This window comes from Nicotiana tomentosiformis, chromosome 6 (assembly GCF_000390325.3).
Source record: "Nicotiana tomentosiformis chromosome 6, ASM39032v3, whole genome shotgun sequence".
In the NCBI taxonomy this organism is placed as follows: Eukaryota; Viridiplantae; Streptophyta; class Magnoliopsida; order Solanales; family Solanaceae; genus Nicotiana; species Nicotiana tomentosiformis.
The window spans coordinates 67,828,722-67,848,703 of record NC_090817.1 but is presented as its reverse complement, the minus strand read 5'-3'; the positions used below and the strand labels follow the sequence as shown (position 1 = coordinate 67,848,703).

Sequence of the window (19,982 nt, the reverse complement as noted above, 5' to 3'; positions counted from 1 at the left end):
GGAGTACTAACATTTAATGCTATGAAGATTTACCTATAAATATTTTACCTCTTCATCTTCAGCGTCTTTTCACGTATTCACTGACTCTTACTCACCTTGAGGTAGCCCTTCTCTACCAGGATAACTTAATTTCTTACGTGCGAGGGTGACACCGAGTGTAACTGGCACACTTAGTTTCTTAAGCTTAACTCTGATCACAGTGCTTGATTTAAGGAAGCGTCTTTCTGAATGACCTTTAAAGGTTATTTTTCCGTTGTCCATTCTATTATTTTTGAAACGCGATCTCTGAATCTCACGATGCCGACTATTATCAAGTCCTTTGGTCCCTAAATCATGTTTGATTTTTTTTTTTTGTTTACTAGCCCATACTAAATTCTATTACTCCGGGGGTCTAATATAGCCTTCTAGCAATCATGTTGCAGTCACCAACTCATTTCTTGAAATAAGGACATGACTTTATGGCATATACTCCTTTATAGTTTCAAGGCTTGTCACCTATTGTATTTTCCTTTACTTGACTATAGACTTTATCATCCTATCATATTATGATTTACTGTTATCACCCTTTTATCACATCTTACTCCTAATGCTTCATTTACTCTCTTCTTATTCTCTTGCTAATATCTCCGTTTATTACCTTACTCTGAAAACTTCAACAAAATATTCTTTCACTTGTATCTTCCCTTGCTCCATCTCACTATCTCTTCGGGTCACGTAATATTCTCTTTTTACTAGGGGCGGCTTAGTAAATATTTATCCCTTTTAGGATTCCACTACATGTCTTCTGATACTTCTGAACGTTCTAGTATTCATATATGACTGTACTATTCTAGAGTGCACCATCTGGTATGCACGATCTAATAGGGCCTCAAACAGGGCCACATCGTCAAGAATTCTCTCTCTACTAATGCCCTTACCTGCTGCTATATTAGCCCTCTTGCTAGCTGTATTTTTTCTAATTGAAAGAATCTCTATATCATTAGCAAACATAAGTCTTGGCTCGAACTCTTATGACTCAGCTCTATAGCACGATTTGGATTTGAAAGAAGGGTAACAGACTCCTAAATACCTTGTAACTTCCTATTTATATAATGCGGTGCAGAACACATCTATAAACAAGGCTCTACTAGACACAACTTGTAGACTCCCTAGGATAGAACCGCTCTGATACCAAGTTTGTCACGCCCCAAACCTGAAGAGGCATGGCCGGCACCCGATGCCATACTCGGCCCTAGCGTACCACTCTGTAACTGTGAACTCTAGAGGGCTAACCCTCAACTTTGGCCAATAAGGCCATGTTCTAAATCATCTGAAAATAACGTCTGTCTCATCTAAGGGGTAAACATACCCAAAAGCTCATATACATAACTGTGCAGGCCGGCGAGGCCGCCATGAACGTCTAAAACCAGCAATACCAAACTGAACATGGACACATGGATAGCAAGACCACAATACTAACATACAAAATATACAGGACTCGTCTTCAAGCCTCTAGAGATAACAAAATTGTATCATGGTCGGGACAGGGCCTCGACCTACCCATCAAACCTGTATATATAAAATGGACTCCAAGGTCCAGACCTGGTAACTCCGAGGAAGTGGAGCTTACCAACCGAGCTAATGTTTGACTCTGTCTACAGTTAAGGTCTATCCATCTGTCTATCAGGACCTGCATGCATGAAATGCAGCGTCCCTAGCAAAATGGATGTTAGTAAGAAATAATGTACCTGGTATGTAAGGTAACAAAATAATTGAAAGCTGAAACTGAATTGATAATATAATAACTCAACGTAACTAGGAGTCAAAGATGATCTGAAGATATGCTTATCTGTTGATACTGACTCAACTCTCTAAATATAGTAAGTAAAATAGATGTCCGGCCCTATAAGGCTCGGTACGTATAACTGCTCTGACGTAGTAGGCTCGCTCATAGGCATTCGACCATACTAGGCTTTGTATCTCGGCCATTCTAGGCTCGCTCATAGGTGCTCGGCCGTAGTAGGCTCAGTATATAACTTACCATATGATTAGAGGTTTCCCAATAGGGGCATGCCCATCGATTATAGCTCAATGATGGTGAAAATATTGTAATATTGCCCAATAGGGGCCTGCCCACCGATTATAGCTCAATGGTGGTGAAAATACTGTAATACTCTGTGTGTATATATATATATATATATAGACCATCTGCTCTCTTGACTGGAAGAAGACAATACTTAACTGAATATAAAGTCCCGATAAGGGAGAATATGATAACTTATGAGACTAGGATAATGTACATAAATTAAGGAATATGAACTTCTTTTTATGTCTCGTTATCAAATACATGTAGTTACGGGATCATGCCAAAATGAAGGAAAGGTTTAGCCTTAACATACCTTAACCCCGTTGATTCCTTAATACATTCCAAGCACCTCTTCAAATAACGCAACTCAATCTAACATAGCATAAGGAGATTCAAAATCAGTGTTGAGTAAAGGCTAAGTCTGTTACTTAAACTATTAGCTCGTTGACGTAAATCAGCAGCATCTCCCCTGTAACAAGGGCCTCCTCCAATACAATATACCAACAATGACAACCAGAGAAATACATCAATATATAAATATCAATAACAAGACACCATATAACAACAAGTCACAACTACTTCACGACGAGCGGCAAGCTCCGATTTGAATCCTTATAACCCATATCACCCCTTATAGACTTCTTACATTAACTTAACAATATCATTAGCATGATAATGAAGTCATTCATCAATGATTCCAGCCTTATACCATATATTTATAACAAAGGAAATAATCCACAACTTCAACTACCTCAATTAGCAACTTTATTCACTAGTTCATTTCTATTCCATCCATTTAACTTAATCAAAATCAAGATAACCTTAATCACATGCAAGAACACAATACATATACCTCCTACAGTAGCTTTAAGTTGAAATCCAAGTTATATTTAGCGTACAGTAGCCCTCAATGGCAATACAATACCATGGAAGTGACTTAAGTTAATCTTCACTTCCAATCTAAAGTTTCATATGTTTCTTTCACCTATTCATTTGATAAACAAATAGACATGCATGCATACCAACATAAACCATATCATAATTAAGTTATTTTCCCTATTTTCCATCCATAACAATATATATATATATATATATATATATATATATATATATATATATATATATATATATATATATATATATATATATATATATATATATAGCCTTGAAACAATCCAACAAAAGATAACAACATCTCTTCCCCTTTCAAGTGCTATCTTGTAATCTTTCACTCCAGCACCACAACCAACATGTAATTAACCTTAAACACCATAAAAAGGATGTTAAACATACCTTATTCAGTAGATAAAATTCAAACCCTAAGCTTTACTTAGCTCACCATCATCCTCATTCACATCACAACACCATAGAGGGGTTATTCTTCACCTTTGGCTAACTTTGATGTTGGATTATGGTGTATTTTTTTTGAAATTTGTTTGGAGTCTTAGGGGAACTTTTTAGGAGGGTTTGGAGAGTGTGTGGATGTAAGGAGTTAGAAAAATGAGCAAATATCATCCCAAAAACGAGATAAAAACAAGTGAAGGTCGTCCACCGACCAAGTGAGTCCCATAGGGGCTTCCTGCGTAGTCTCGCGAAAACATGAATATCTTTGTACTACGATGTCGTATTGACAAATGGTTTAATGCGTTGGAACTAGACTTGTAGATATTCAATCTGGTAGGTAGATCATCCCATAATTCTAAGTATAATGGGAGAAAAGCTCAGCTACATTTAGCCTAATATTCAGCAAATTTATGAATGTAACTTGTGATGACCTTTGCCAACTTTTGTTCCACAACTCGCTTGACTTCAAAACATAACACACGCCTATCACACGACTAACATAACTCATAACATAACCTCCTTAGTATGTTAAGCACCCTAGTCCCACCCCAAAAGTACATGTTCTAACATTCCCAACTTGTTGACTTTCGACGAAACTTATTTTCTTCAATTCGTTTAGCTTATAAGCCTTCCAACCCTCTTGATACTTGTTATTCATGATCTTAAACATTTGTAACCTCCGTGATAACATGATTAACTTACTCTAGGTACTTTCAAAGATGATCTCATTTCTGAGCTTACATCAACTGACTTACGACGTACTCTCACGCACGAAAACATGAGGTGTAACATATGCACCCCGACCTCGCACAAATTTTGAAGAGAGAGGTCCCAAAAACTACACCCCAAATGCTGAACCTCTGGCCCAACTGTTTGAAAGACCGAGGAGATCAAGTTTGATACATCCGATAGAAGGAAGGGTTTTTGAGTATCCCTCAAAATATTTGATGCAACCAAACGGTGCGTGTACCTCTCAAACGTACTAGGGCATGATATTGAAGATTGTTTCAGACTGAAAAATGAAATTAAGTCATTGATCAAAAGTGGAGCCATTCAGTGAACCCCGGCTCCGCCCAATGTGAATCGCAATATGCTGCCAAATCATCGGGCTAATATGATCACCTTAAATGAATAATATGACTTGAAAGGAACCATTGTCACAATAGGAAACGCTGAGGCTGCAAGGATCCCACCTCAAAGGACCCCGATGATCACAGTAAAATTAAAAGCTACGGTGATGGTCCAGACTTACCAACAACAGCCCGCTGCTGCTACTACGGGTGAAGAGGATCGGGAAACCAACACAGTCCCATGGACATATCAATAGAAAGGGAAAGCCAAGATGATAGATTTTGCGGCAGCTCACGGTATGACTAGCTTGGGGAGTTGTTACGCTCCTGAGGATGTAAACTGAGGGAATCTAGAAGGGAGCAGATTCAGAGAAGAAATATAACAAATCTGGAGGCTGCAGAATATTTGAAGAAGATGTCGACCAAAGAATACTTCATGGAGGAACAACTGAAAAAAACTGCGGCACAAATATCAATCATGGATTTACTGATGAGTTCTGACAGTCATAAAGATGCCCTGATGAAAGTGTTAAGTGGGGTGAGCGTGCTGAGCAACACCACCAATGAAGCACTGGCAGCAACCATTGGGAAAATGGTCGAAGAAAATAAGATCACTTTTCGAAGAGATGAGCTTCCTATCGAAGGCGTGGGTTACAACAAAGCTCTACACATCATTGTCAAATGTGGGGATACGGTAGTGTCCCGAGTACTGGTTGATGGAGAATTAGGAGTCAATATCTGTCCGCTCTCTACTCTCCAAGAGTTTGGTATCCATCTAAGAGAAGTCAAGGAAAGTCATGTGAGGGTAAGATCTTTTGACGGGTCGTAGAAGGATGTCATTGGAGAAATTTATTTGGTTCTGCAGATTGGACCAGTTGTGTTTATCATACTATTCCAAGTGATGGATATTTAATCTTCATACAACTTACTGTTAGAAAGACTATGGATACACATGGCAGGGGCCGTCCCATCTACCCTACACCAATGTATGAAAGTTTGAATGGGGTTGTACAAGACGAATAGAGCCAATCAACTTATCTGGAACATGCAGTCCCATTCATAGAAGGATTAAACGGGGTCGCTTTCCATGCAGTTGAGATCATGCAGACCACTGATATAGAAGAGACTGAGAAAAACTTGGGAATGTAGTCATCGTATAGATCAAATATGTCCATAAGGGAAATGATGAAGTATGGGTACATCCCAGGAACCGGCCTGGGAGCTCGATCAAATGGGATAACAGAGCCGATTGATACAAATGGGCAAAAAGGAAGAGCCGGCATAGGGTATCAGCCTCCGACTTGGAAGAATTGTACCGATAGCTTCGGGAAAAAAGCTTTTGTGCCAGAGCGTGTTTCGATTACGAGTCAGAGCTCAACATCGTTGATGGAATGGGAAGGCTATTCATGACCATGATCGAGGAATGCTGTGAAGGAATTGATACCAAGACACTGACCATTTGGAATGCCGAACTAGGAGAGGACCTACGGAATTGGACCGTCAGCCCGTCTTTGGTATGCCGGGAGTCTTGGTAGTGTAGAATTGTATGATTTTTGGAAAACAAAGAGAGCACGGTCAATTGAGGTAAATTGCTTTCTTGAAACTATTGCAAATTTATTTATCTCTTCATTTATACTTAATTTTTTCTTTTCAGTAATCAAAATGATAAAAATTCGCATTTCGCGATTATGACATGTAACGAAACCCTCGAGCAAAGCAATCCAGATTACGAGGAATACAACGAGATTATGATGCCAGATAATCTCCCATAAGAGATAGAAGTGGTCAACCCCGGAAGCGAAGAGGACGTAAAAGAAACACGAATCAGCATCCATCTAGAAGTAGAGCAAAATGAAGAATTGTACGAGCTCCTCCGATAATATATCAATATATTCGCATGGTCATATAACGACATGGCTGGGTTGAGTACCAATATCATTTTTCATTGATTGCCTATCGATCCTGCTGTACCACCAGTCAAACAAAAACTTATAAAATTCAAGCCAAATTTGAGTTTGAGGATAAAAGAGGAAGTAACCAAGCTAATAGAAACGAACGTAGTCAGGGTCACAAATTATCCCACATAGTTGGCAAATATCGTCCCAGTGCCCAAGAAGGATGGGAAGATCAGTATATGTGTGGATTATCGAGATCTCAACAAAGCTAGCCTCAAAGACGATTTCCCTTTACCAAATATTCATATCCTCATCGACAACTACGTGAAGCATCAACTGCAGTCGTTCGTGTATTGTTTCGTCGGGTACCACCAGATCCTGATGCACGAAGAAGATGCAAAAAAGATTGCTTTCACTATACCTTGGGGAGTTTACTGCTACAGAGTCATGTGGTTCGGTCTCAAAAATGTTGGCGCTACTTTCATGAGGGCCATGACAACCCTCTTTCACGACATGATTCACAAAGAGATCGAGGTATATGTGGATGATGTCATCATCAAGTCTTGGAAGAGTTCAGAACATTTGGACGACCTGAGGAAGTTTTTCGAACATTTACGGAGGTATAGTTTGAAGTTGATGTCACGCCCTGACCTCGGGGAGCGCGACCGGCGCTCAACAGAGTTACCCCGGTCAAGCAAGCCTGCACAATATCGTCTACCCAACTCACCCATGAATAAAGAGAAGGATACATTTTATTAATTAGACAGTAAGAGGTCGTGTGAATATCACCAGTTCATTTCCATTAATTACGTCATTAGCAAGTCTCCAAAACAGTACACTGTACAATCATAGATAATGTGGAACAGATGATACGATTTCAACATTTTTAGTTTAACCTTCCCAAAGACAAGATACAACCCACACTATGTCTATTGAGCCTCTAACAGAAACAAAAGAGTGCTACGATAGTGCTGGCAATAAGGCCCCGGCTATACCTCAAAACACTATGTACATGGAACAAGAGATACAAGACCCCGAAATAAAGTGGGGCTCACCAAGTCAGCTGAGGAGAGGGTGTGCTACTATCACTGATCAATACCACCTGCATCTATTAAGATGCAGCACCCCAAACAAAATGGATGTTAGTACATATAAAATATTACTAGTATGTAAAACTAAACACCCTCTCAATAGAACGAGTAACAACAAACGAAGAACGAAACATGAAATCAATAAGAGAATCAAATAGTATCAAGGTGTAAAGTTAGGGAAAAGGCAAATTCCAAGTATGTTCCAATCTTTTTAAGTTGGGAGATCTTTAGCACCAATACACCACCATGTTTTAGCACGGAGTCCGATCTCAGTCCCATCGGCTAAGCCGTCTCACCCCGAGACATCCATTCACAATACCACTAAGTACGTGGCATGGCGTCCTATCTTAGCAAGATAGGCTAAGCCGTCTCGCCACAATGCCGTGTGGGTCGACATCACATCACATCTCGCTAGCAATAATGTTATCCCATATAAGGGGAAACAACTCAACACATCAATCTCATCCCATATAAGGGGAAACAATCTCACCACATTAAAATAGGGATTTACCCCTCAATCACTCCTACGCCGGCACGTATAGTTTCGGGGTTAGGTTATTGCGACCTATCCTTCCTCAGTGGCTAATCGATACTCCCAAAGCATTTATTATTAAAAGGATTTACCACTTATTTCGTAATCTTTTGCATATCATTCATTTAATTGGCACCCATGGACATGACGCAATATCATCCTTGGCACGTTGGCCGCACATCATATTTCATGTTATCTTCTTTCACTTTCAAATATCATCATGGATAATCAACAACAAGGCCTTTCAAATTAAGACTTTAAACACATATTTGAGAAATTTAGGGTCTTAGGCACATGTGATTTCTTACACAATCTGACATGATAGCTTTCATTAGAATCACATTTTAAAATCATATTATAATAACACACAGCCCATACTTAAACCACATTCTCAAACAGTAATTCAAAATAACAAGAATCTTTGGAATACGTATTGAACATATATTTATTTTGACACAAGGCTTATTTGGAATAATCAATTTATAATGAGCATCACGAGACTTACAAGGCCATTGTGGGGTTCAATTCTAAAAGAAGGTATTAGCCAACATGCCTCGCTTTGAGCTTTCCTTAATTCACTACACAGTTCCGGAATCCTGGCAATTTTGATCTTTTTGAAGAAGACCTTGTGACTTACCCTAGAGAATTCTTCAAGGCTTGAGCAAAGATTGATGAACAAGTGACTTAAAATTCTTTTTCTCACTCTAGACCACCTTCCTCTCTCTAAAATATAAGTTTTAACCTTCTAAAATGATCCCTAAGACTATTTTATAAGAATGGGGTCGGGTTCAAAAATTAGAAAAAATGAAGCCCCGGTGCAGATCGAGTTCAAAAAATGAAGACTGTTTTCTCGGTAGACTGAATTACATCAACCGTTTCATAGCTCGGTTTACAATAATTTGTGAACATATTTCCAAGCTTCTGAAGAAGGATGCTGCCACAAAAAGGATAGAAGAGTGTCAGAAAGCCTTCAACAAAATTAACGAGTATGTGTCAAATCCACCAGTGTTAGTTCATCCCGAACCTAGGAAGACACTGTTGTACCTGTCGGTCTTGGAAAATGCATTTTGTGCTGGGTCTGCGATGGGTTATGCGGCCCGCAAAATGATTATGTGGCCGCATAATGGTCCAAAACTTTGCCCAAGTTTCTGCTTCAATCTGCAGCAGATCTACAGTCCGCAGATCAGTACTGCGATCGCAGAAATGCCCTGCACTTCCAAAAAAGAATTTCAACTCCCCAAGGCACTGTTCAACCCAAAACGTCTGAACCACGAAACCTCGGGTTTTAGGTAAACTTTTTCGGGGCCTTACAGTTGAATCCTATAAAATGTGCATTCAAAGTCCCTGCTGGAAAATTGCTAGGTTTCATTGTAAGCAATAAAGGGATAAAGCTGGATCCTTCAAAGATCAAAGCTATTCAAGAGTTACCACCGTCCAAGAGTAAGAAGGATGTGATGAGTCTCCTGGGTAGACTGAATTACATCAACCATTTCATAGCCCAGTCTACAGTAATTTGTGAACCTATTTTCAAGCTGATCAAGAAGGATGCTGCCACAAAATGGAAAGAAGAGTGTCAGAAAGCCTTCAACGGAATTAAGGAGTATCTGTCAAATCCACTAGTGTTGGTTCCTCCTGAGCCTAGGAAGCCACTTTTGTTGTACATGTCAATCTTGGATAATGCATTTTATGCTGGGTCTGCGATGGATCATGCGGCCCGCAAAATGATTATGCGGCCACATAATGGACCGCATAATGGTCCAAACATTTGCCCAAGTTTTTGCTTCAATATGCGGCAGATCTGCGACCGTAGAATGAACCGCAGAAATTACCTGCACTTCCAAAAAATTTCTTCAACTCCCCAACGCACTGTTCAACCCAAAAGATCTGATCCACGAAACCTCAGGTTTTAGGTAAAAACTATTACGGGGCCTTACAATTAAATCCTAAAAAATGCGCATTCAAAGTCCCTACTAGAAAATTGCTAGGTTTCATTGTAAGCTGAAAAGGGATAGAGCTGGATCCTTCAAAGATCAAAGCTATTCAAGAGTTGCCACTGCCCAATAGTAAGAAGGATGTGATGAGATTCCTGGGTAGACTGAATTACATCAACCGTTTCATAGCCCAGTCTACAGTAATTTATTAACCTACTTTCAAACTGTTGAGGAAGGATGCTGCCACAAAATGGACAAAAGAATGTCAGAAAGCCTTCAACAGAATTAAGGAGTGCTTGTCAAATTCACCAGTGTTGGTTCCTCCCGAGCCTAGGAAGCCACTGTTGTTATACCTGTCGATCTTGGATAATGCATTTTGTGCTGGGTCTGTGATGGGTTATGTGGCCCGCAAAATGATAATGCGGCCGCATAATGGACCGCATAATGGTCCAAAAATTTGCCCAAGTTTCTGCCTTAATCTGCGGTCGCAGATCAGTTCTGCAACCGCAGAATGGATCGTAGAAACGCCCTGCACTTCCTAAAATTTTCTTTAACTCCACAACGCACTGTTCAACCCAAAAAGTCCGAACCACGAAACCCTGGGTTTTAGGTAATATTTTACAGGGCCTTACAGTTGAATCCTAAAAAATGCGTATTCAAAGTCCCTACTGGAAAATTGCTACGTTTCATTGTAAGCACAAAAGGGATAAGGTTGGATCCTTCAAAGATTAAAGTTATTCAATAGTTTCCACCGGCCAAGAATAAGAAGGAAGTGATGAGTTTCCTGGGTAGACTGAATTACATCAACCATTTCATAGCCCAATCTACAGTAATTTGTGAACCTATTTTCAAGCTGATCAAGAAGGATGCTGCCACAAAATGGACAGAAGAGTGTCAGAAAGCCTTCAACGGAATTAAGGAGTATCTGTCAAATCCACCAGTATTGGTTCCTCCTGAGCCTAGGAAGCCACTTTTGCTGTAAGTGTCGATCTTGTATTAATGCATTTTGTGCTGGGTCTGCGATGGATCATGCGGCCCGCAAAATGATTATGCGACCACATAATAGACCGCATAATGGTCCAAACATTTGCCCAAGTTTTTGCTTCAATATACGGCAGATCTGCGACCGTAGAATGAACTGCAGAAATGACCTGCACTTCCAAAAAATTTCTTCAACTCCCCAATGCACTGTTCAACTCAAAAGGTCTGATCCATGAAATCTCGGGTTTTAGGTAAAAAAGTTTACGGGGCCTTACAATTAAATCCTAAAAAATGCGCATTCAAAGTCCCTACTGGAAAATTGCTAGGTTTCATTGTAAGCTGAAAAGGGATAGAGCTGGATCCTTCAAAGATCAAAGCTATTCAAGAGTTGCCACCGCCCAATAGTAAGAAGGATGTGATGAGATTCCTGGGTAGACTAAATTACATCAACCGTTTCATAGCCCAGTCTACAGTAATTTTGGACCTACTTTCAAACTGTTGAAGAAGGATGCTGCCACAAAATGGACAAAAGAATGTCAGAAAGCCTTCAACAGAATTAAGGAGTACTTGTCAAATCCACCAGTGTTGGTTCCTCCCGAGCCTAGGAAGCCACTGTTGTTATACCTGTCGATCTTGGATAATGCATTTTGTGCTGGGTCTATGATGGGTTATGCGGCCCGCAAAATGATAATGCGGCCGCATAATGGTCCAAAAATTTGCCCAAGTTTCTTCCTTAATCTGCGGTCGCAGATCAGTTCTGCGACCGCATAATGGACCGTAGAAACGCCCTGCACTTCCTAAAATTTTCCTTAACTCCACAACGCACTGTTCAACCCAAAAAGTCTGAACCACGAAACCCTGGGTTTTAGGTAATATTTTACAGGGCCTTATAGTTGAATCCTGAAAAATGCGTATACAAAGTCCCTACTGGAAAATTGCTAGGTTTCATTGTAAGCACAAAAGGGATAAGGTTGGATCCTTCAAAGATCAAAGTTATTCAATAGTTGCCACCGGCCAAGAGTAAGAAGGATGTGATGAGTTTCCTGGGTAGACTGAATTACATCAACTATTTCATAGCCCAGTCTACAGTAATTTGTAAACCTATTTTCAAACTGCTGAAGATGGATGCTGCGACAAAATGGACAGAAGAGTGTGAGAAAGCCTTTAATAGAATTAAGGAGTGTTTGTCAAATCCACTAGTGTTGGTTCCTCCCCAGCCTAGGAAGCCACTATTGTTATACTTGTCGATCTTGGCTAATGTATTTTTTGTTGGGTCTACGATGGGTTATGCGGCCCGCAAAATAATTATGCGGCCGCATAATGGACCGCATAATGGTCCAAAATTTTGCCCCAATTTCTGCTTCAATCTGCGGCAGATTTGCAGTCCGTAGATCATTTATGCGGTCTGCAGATCAGTTCTGTAATCGTAGAATGGACCGCAGAAATGCCCTGCACTTCCAAAAGGAAATCTCAACTCTCCAACGTGCTGTTCAACCCAAAAGGTCCGAACCAAGAAACCCTGAGTTTTAGATAAAGTGTACGGGGCCTTACAGTTGAATCCTGCAACATGCGCATTCAAAGTCTCTACTGGAAAATTGCTAGGTTTCATTGTAACCAGAAAAGGGATAGAGTTGGAACCTTCAAAGATCAAAGCTATTCAAGAGTTTCCACCGCCCAAGAGTAAGAAGGATGTGATGAGTTTCATGGGTAGACTGAATTTTATCAATTGTTTCATAGCCCAGTCTACAGTAAATTATAAACCTATTTCAAGCTGTTGAAGAAGGATGCTGCCACAAAATGGACAGAAGAGTGTCAAAAAGCCTTCAACAGAATTAAGAAGTATTTGTCAAATCCACTAGTGTTGGTTCCTCCCGAGCCTAGGAAGCCACTATCATTGTACCTGTTGATCTTGGATAATGCATTTTGTGATGGGTCTGCGATGTGTTATACGGCCCTAAAATGATTATGCGGCCGCATAATGGTCCAAAAATTTGCCCAAGTTTCTGCTTCAATCTGCTGCAGATCTGCGGTCCGTAGATCAGTTCTGTGATCGCAAAATGGACCGCAGAAATGCCCTGCACTTCCAATAATTTTCTTCAACTCCCCAACGCACTGTTCAACCCAAAAAGTCTGACCCTTAAAATTTCGGGTTTTTGGTAAAATTTTACGGGGCCTTACAGTTGAATCCTACAAAATGCGCATTCAAAGTCCTTCTTGGAAAATTGCTAGATTTCATTGTAAGTAGAAAAGGGATAGAGCTGGATCCTTCAAAGATCAAATCTATTCAATAGGTGCCACCGCCCAAGAGTAAAAATGATGTGATTAGGTTCCTGGGTAGACTGAATTACATCAACCGTTTCATAGCCCAGTCTACAGTAATTTGTGAACATATTTTCAAGCTGCTGAAGAACGATGCTGCTACAAAATGGATAGAAGAGTGTTAGAAAGCATTCAACAGAATTAAGGAGTATTGGTTAAATCCACCAGTGTTGGTTCCTCCCGAGCCTCGGAAGCCATGATTGTTGTACTTGTTGATCTTTGATATTGCATTTTGTGTTGGGTCTGTGATGGGTTATGCGGTTGTATAATGGACCGCATAATGGTCCAAAACTTTACCCAAGTTTCCTCTTCGATCTACTGTAGATCTGCCGTCCTCAGATCAGTTCTGCGACCACAGAGTGGACCGCAGAATGCCCTGCACTTCCAAAAACATTCTTCAACTCCCCAACGTACTATTCAACGCAAAAATTCTGAACCATGAAACCCCGAGTTTTAGGTAAACTTTTACGGGGCCTTACATTTGAATCCTGTAAAATGTGCATTCAAAGTCCCTGCTGGAAAATTGCTAAGTTTCATTGTAAGCAGAAAAGGGATAGAGTTGGATCCTTCAAAGATCAAAGTTATTCAAGAGTTGCTATCGTCCAAGAGTAAAATGGATATGATGAGTTTCCTGGGTAGACTGAATTACATCATTTGTTTCATAGCCCAGTCTACAGTAAATTGTGGACTTATTTTCAAGCTACAGAAGAAGGATGTTGTCACAAAATGGACAGAAGATTGTCAAACAGCCTTCAACAGAATTAAGGAGTGTTTGTCAAATCCACCAGTGTTGGTTCCTCCCGAGCCTAGGAAGCCACTATTGTTGTATTTGTCGGTGTTGGATAATGCATTTTGTGCTGGGTCTGCGATGGGTTATACAGCCCAAAAAATGATTATGCGGCCGCATAATGGATCGCATAATGGTCCAAAAATTTACCCAAGTTTCCTCTTCTATCTGCGGCAGATCTACCATCTGTAGATCAGTTCTGCGACCGCTGAATGGACCGCAGACATGCCCTGCACTTCCAAAAAATTTCTTCAACTCCCCAACGCACTGTTTAACCCAAAAAGTTCGAATGCAAAACCTCAGGTTTTAGGTAAAATTTTACGGGGCCTTACAGTTGAATTCTGCAAAATGCGCTTTCAAAGTCCCTGCTAGAAAATTGCTACGTTTCATTGTAAGCAGAAAAGGGATAGAGCTGGATCCTTCAAAGGTAAAAGTTATTCAAGAGTGGCCACTGCCCAAGAGTAAAAAGGATGTGATGAGTTTCCTAGACAGACTGTATTACATCAAACATTTCATAGTCCAGTCTACAGTAATTTGTGAACCTATTTTCAAGCTGCTGAAGATGGATGCTGCCACAAAATGGAAAGAAGAGTGTCAGAAAGCCTTCAACAGAATTAAGGAGTATTTGTCAAATCCACCAGTGTTGGTTCCTCCCGAGCCTAAGAATCCACTGTTGTTGTACCTGTCGATCTTGAATAACACATTTTGTGCTGGTTCTGCAATGGGTTATGCGGCCCGAAAAATGATTATGCGACAGCATAATGGACCGCAAATTTGCCCAAGTTTCTACTTCAATCTGCACTGGACCGCAGAAAATGCCCTGCACTTCCAAAAATTTTCTTCAACTGCCCAACACACTGTTCAACCCAAAATGTCCGAACCACGAAACCCCGAATTTTAGGTAAAATTTTACGCGGCCTTACAGTTGAATCCTGCGAAATGCGCATTTAAAGTCCCTGCTAGAAAATTGCTAGGTTTCATTGTAAGCATAAAAGGGATAGAGCTAGATCTTTCAAATATCAAAGTTATTCAAGATTTGCCACCGCCCAAGAGTAAGAAGGATGTGATGAGTTTCCTAGGTAGAATGAAGTACATCAACCGTTTCATAGCCCAGTTTACAGTAATTTATGTACCTATTTTCAAGCTGCTGAAGAAGGATGCTTCCACAAAATGGACAGAAGAGTGTCAGAAAGCCTTCAACAAAATTAAGGAGTATTTGTCAAATCCACCAGTGTTGGTTCCTCCCGAGCCTAGGAAGCCACTGTTGTTGTACCTGTCGGTCTTGGATAATGCATTTTGTGCTGGGTCTGCGATGGGTTATGCAGCCCGCAAAACGATTATGCAGCCGCATAATGGTCCAAAACATTTCCTAAGTTTCTGCTTCAATCTGCGGCAGATCTACGGTCTGCATATCAGTTTTGTGAGCACAGAATGGACCGCAGAAATGCACTGCACTTCAAAAAATTCTCTTCAACTCCCCAACACACTGTTCAACCCAATAGGTCTGAACCACAAAATCCTGAATTTTAGGTAAAATATTATGGGGCCTTACTGTTGAATCCTACAAAATGCGCATTAAGTGTCCCTACTGGAAAATTGGTAGATTTCATTGTAAGCAGAAAAGGGATTGAGCTGGATCCTTCAAAGATCAAAGTTATTCAAGAGTTGCCACCGCCCAAGAGTAAGAAGGATGTGATGAGTTTCCTGGGTAGACTGAATTACTTCAACTGTTTCATAGCCTAGTCTATAGTAATTTATGAACCTATGTTCAAGCTGCTAAAGAAGGATGCTGCCACAAAATGGACAGAAGAGTGTCAAAAAGCCTTCAACAGAATTAAGGACTATTTGTCAAATCCACCAGTGTTGGTTCCTCCCGAGCCTAGGAAGCCACTATTGTTGTACCTGTCGATCTTGGATAACGCATTTTGTGTTGGTTCTGCAATGGGTTATACGACTCGCAAAATGATTATGCGGTCGCATAATGGGCAAAAAATTTGCCCAAGTTTCTGCTTCAATCTGCGCCAGATCTACGGTCCGCAGATCAGATCTGTGACTGCATAATGGACCGTAGAAATGCCCTGCACTTCCAAAAAGAAATTTCAACTCCCCAACGCATTGTTCAACCCAAAATGTCAGAACCACGAAACCCCAGGCTTTAGATAAAATTTTACGGGACCTTACAGTTTAATCCTGCAAAATGCACATTCAAAGTCCCTGCTGGAAAATTGCTAGGTTTCATTGTAAGCAAAAAAGGAATAGAGGTGGATACTTCAAAGAACAAAGCTATTCAAGTGTTGCCACCGCCCAAGAGTAAGAAGGATGTGATGAGTTTCCTGGGTAGACTGTATTACATTAACCGTTTAATAGCCTAGTCTATAGTAATTTGTGAACCTATTTCAAGCTGCTGAAAAAGGATGTTGCTACAAAATGGACAGAAGAGTGTCAGAAAGCCTTCAATAGAATTATGGAGTATTTGTCAAATCCACCAGTGTTGGTTCCTCCCGAGCCTAGGAAGCCACTGTTGTTGTAGTTGTCGGTCTTGGATAATGCATTTTGTGTTGGGTCTGTGATGGGTTATGCGGCCGCATAATGGTCCAAATATTTTCCCCAAGTCTCTACAATCGTCAACACATAAGTCTACTTTGGCACTACGAAACCCCGGGTTTTAGGTAAAGTTTTACGGGGCCTTACATCCTCCTCCGCTTAAGAGCTTCGTCCTCAAATAAGGGTCGAAGTCCGTCACTAGCAGCCACTATGATTCAGCTATTACTTCTTGAACCAATAGTCCCCCAAATCTTTTACCGACTCCCTAAATTCCCAAACCTTTCGGCAGAGTTTCCCCTGTAAGTGTGCCTATCCACCTGTTATAGAATCCCAAAACTAGTCCTAACAACATATACATGAACCAATGACACAACATAACATAAAAACAACACCAACCATGGCCTCACGAGCAGTATCTTACCAAAAAGGAACACCCTGTGATGAAATTGCCGATTTGAGCTATGATAGTACACTTTGCACATACCTACACTTTAGCATGTCATTTATACCAGTCCAGGAGCATAATATTTGATATTCATTCGTTACATATATGTATTCTTGTTTATTTCCTCCTGCATGATATGATTGGACTGGGTACCTATGACCCTGACGGGCGGATTGTGTTGTTATGCCTATGACCACGCCGGGCGGATTGTGTTGTTGTGCCTGTGACCACGCCGGGTGGATTGTATTGTTATGCCTATGACCATGCAGGGTGGATTATGATATTAAGCCTATGACCACGCCGGGCTGGTAGCACGTTGAATTGGTCATGTTTGCGTGTGGATATGGATCCATTCCCCTAGGGTCATCCTCTCAAGTTTCTCTCTTGATGGTGTATACATAGATATTGAGGAAAACTGATCAGTGGTTTGGTACGGATATGGAAAGATTGAGGAAATCTGGCACGTGTTTGTTTGGATTTTGTATTTCATCTTTACTTGAAATTTCCTTGATTATTTACCCGATTTAACTGCATATCATCTCTATATGCAAATATTGCCTGAGCAGAGTATTTGAGAAACTGTACACATACACACACAGATGTTTCGTCATGTGCTTTATGACTTGATCCTTTATTGTTATGTACTTGTTTAATTGATGAAACTACACACTTGATAGCTAGCATCATTTATTAATTCGTCCTTATTTTAATTTACCGAGGTTAGTTACGATACTTATTGAGTACATGGGTCGGTTGTACTCATACTATACTCTGCACTTAATTGTACAGATCTAGGCATGGGACGACTTGCCAGCAGTAGGCTTGCTTGTTATACTATCTTCGAGAGGTGAGGTAGAGATGCATCCTTGGTCACAGTTTGACTTGTCCTTTTTCTTACATATTGTTGCTATGGTTCAGACAGTGTTATTATTGTTCAGTTTCAGATTTGTATTCAGTTGTAAAGCTCATGACTCCGTACATACCATTTTTTGGGGAATTGTACTTGTATTAGCAGTATTTGGCTTTATTGAGATTTCAGACTTATGCTATTATTTATAAGTACCGTTGTTCTATTCCCTTTATTATTATGTTTCGGATTGCCTAGCCGGTGTTCAGGCGCCATCACGACGGGTTGGAATTTTGGGTCATGACAAGTTGGTATTAGAGCCCTAGATTCATAGGAGTTACGAGTCATGAGCAAGTTTATTATAGTCTTTTGGATCGGTACGAAGACATCTGTACTTATCTTTAAGAGGCTACCGAACCGTTAGGAAACTTTACTTTTATGTAGTCTTGTCGTGCAGATTTGTTGATCCTAGAAACTAAACTTCTATTATATTATTCTCTCACAAATGGTGAGGAAACTTGCGACTGGATCAGGAAGACAACCACCAATACCACCAGCTAGGGTCGTGAGAGGTCGGGGACATAATAGAAGCCGAGGTGCAGCTCGTACTGCAGCTAGAGCATCATCTGTGGAGCCACCAGTTGCTCCAGCTCAGGAGAAGATACCATATGTGGTTGAGCCGGTGGGACCAGCTCAGGCGCCAGCTGTGCCCATTGTGATTCCAGGCCTTCAGGAGGCTTTGGCCTAGATATTGATTGTATGCATGAGTCTGGCTCAGGCAGTCTTAGTTCCAGCTGCACTAGCCACTTCTTGGACTGGGGGAGGTGCATAGACTCCCCCCTCCTATACTCCAGAGCAGCTGGCTCAAGGACTTCAGACACCGAAGGTATTACCAGCCCAGCCGGTTATAGTTGCTTGGGACCAGGTTGGCCCACCTATGAGTGATGAGGAGCAGAAGAGGCTAGAGCGGTTTGGGAGGCTCATGCCTCCAAAGTTCAGTGGGGTTGAGCCAGAGGATGCTTAGGATTTCTTAGACAGGTGCTGGTGGATCCTTTGCACGACGGGTATTCTAGAGACCAATGGAGTCTCATTTACTACTTTTCAGATATCGGGGAAGCCTTCAAATGGTGGGAGGCCTATGAGTTGAGCAGGCCAGTCGGCGCTGCACCACTTACGTGGCATGAGTTCTCAGTTCTTTTCTTAGAGAAGTTTGTTCAACAGACTCGTAGGGAGGAGTTGCGTAGGCAGTTTGAGCAACTACGCTAGGAGGGCATGTCAGTGACCTAGTATGAGATGAGATTTTTAGAGTTGGCTCATCACGCAATATGATTGGTTCCCACTGAGAGTGAGAGTATTAAGAGGTTCATTGATGGCCTCAACTATGGACTACATTTCATCATGACTCGAGAGATTCCATCGGGTGCGAGGTTTGACGAGGTGGTTGATTTGCTAGGCGCCTAGAGAAGGTTCGCAGTTAGGAGTGTGAGGAGAGGTAGGCTAAGAGCCCTCGTGGTTCTGGTGGTTTCAGTGGTGCTTCATCTGGAGGACAGTCTCATCACAACAGGGGTCGTCCTTATAGGCCCGCTCAGATGACTCATCTAGTTCATCATGGTGCATCAGTTAGACATGGTTCCTACAATGCTCGTTCTGGTCAATCGTCATTCAGTGCATTTCATGCATAGAGTTCTTACCATGCTTCATCTTCCCAGGTTTCTATAGGCAGTTCTTCGGGTTATCAGGGTCATCAGCCCGTCAAGAGGGGTTGTTATGAGTGTGGAGACTTGATTCATCTCAAGAGAGATTGCCCCAGGCTATTGGGCAGGGTTCTGCAGTAGAGATCTCAGCCTATCATTCCGGCACCAGCAGCTACACCACCCCATTTCGCCAAGCGGCTTAATCCCAATCACTCCCTCAAGAATATAAGGGAATAATAGGCAAAGCCAGCTTGAGGTGGGGACCTGTCAGCTCGATTCCGCCCTTGAGGGGGGTTGATCAGGTGGTGGTCAGGCTCGGTGCTATGCTTTTCCCGCCAAGCCAGAGGTAGTTGCTTCAGACGCAGTGATCACATGTATTGTTTTAGTGCAATAGAGATGCTTCCATTTTATTTGACCTTGGTTCCACTTATTCATAC

At 41.2% G+C, this 19,982-nt stretch overlaps 1 protein-coding gene across 1 annotated transcript; it reads left to right on the top strand.

The window, feature by feature from the left end:
• The first annotated feature begins 4,894 nt into the window (after positions 1-4,894).
• LOC138894155 (uncharacterized) lies at positions 4,895-16,387 on the top strand. Its single transcript, XM_070178837.1, has 10 exons — positions 4,895-5,284; positions 5,629-5,845; positions 9,360-9,690; positions 10,161-10,245; positions 10,782-10,906; positions 13,775-14,089; positions 14,415-14,740; positions 14,990-15,435; positions 15,546-15,707; positions 16,199-16,387. The coding sequence occupies exons 1-10, from the start codon at positions 4,895-4,897 to the stop codon at positions 16,385-16,387; spliced, it is 2,586 nt and encodes an 861-aa protein (XP_070034938.1).
• The last annotated feature ends 3,595 nt before the right edge of the window (positions 16,388-19,982 follow it).

Excerpts from the sequence above, each read along its gene's own strand:
- LOC138894155 (XM_070178837.1), top strand. The coding sequence starts at position 4,895 with ATGTCGACCAAAGAATACTTCATGGAGGAACAACTGAAAAAAACTGCG. Across the intron at positions 10,246-10,781 it reads TGTCAAATTCACCAGTGTTG|CTGATCAAGAAGGATGCTGC; the intron begins GTTCCTCCCGAG and ends CCTATTTTCAAG. Across the intron at positions 14,090-14,414 it reads GATAATGCATTTTGTGCTGG|AAAAGGGATAGAGCTGGATC; the intron begins GTCTGCGATGGG and ends CATTGTAAGCAG.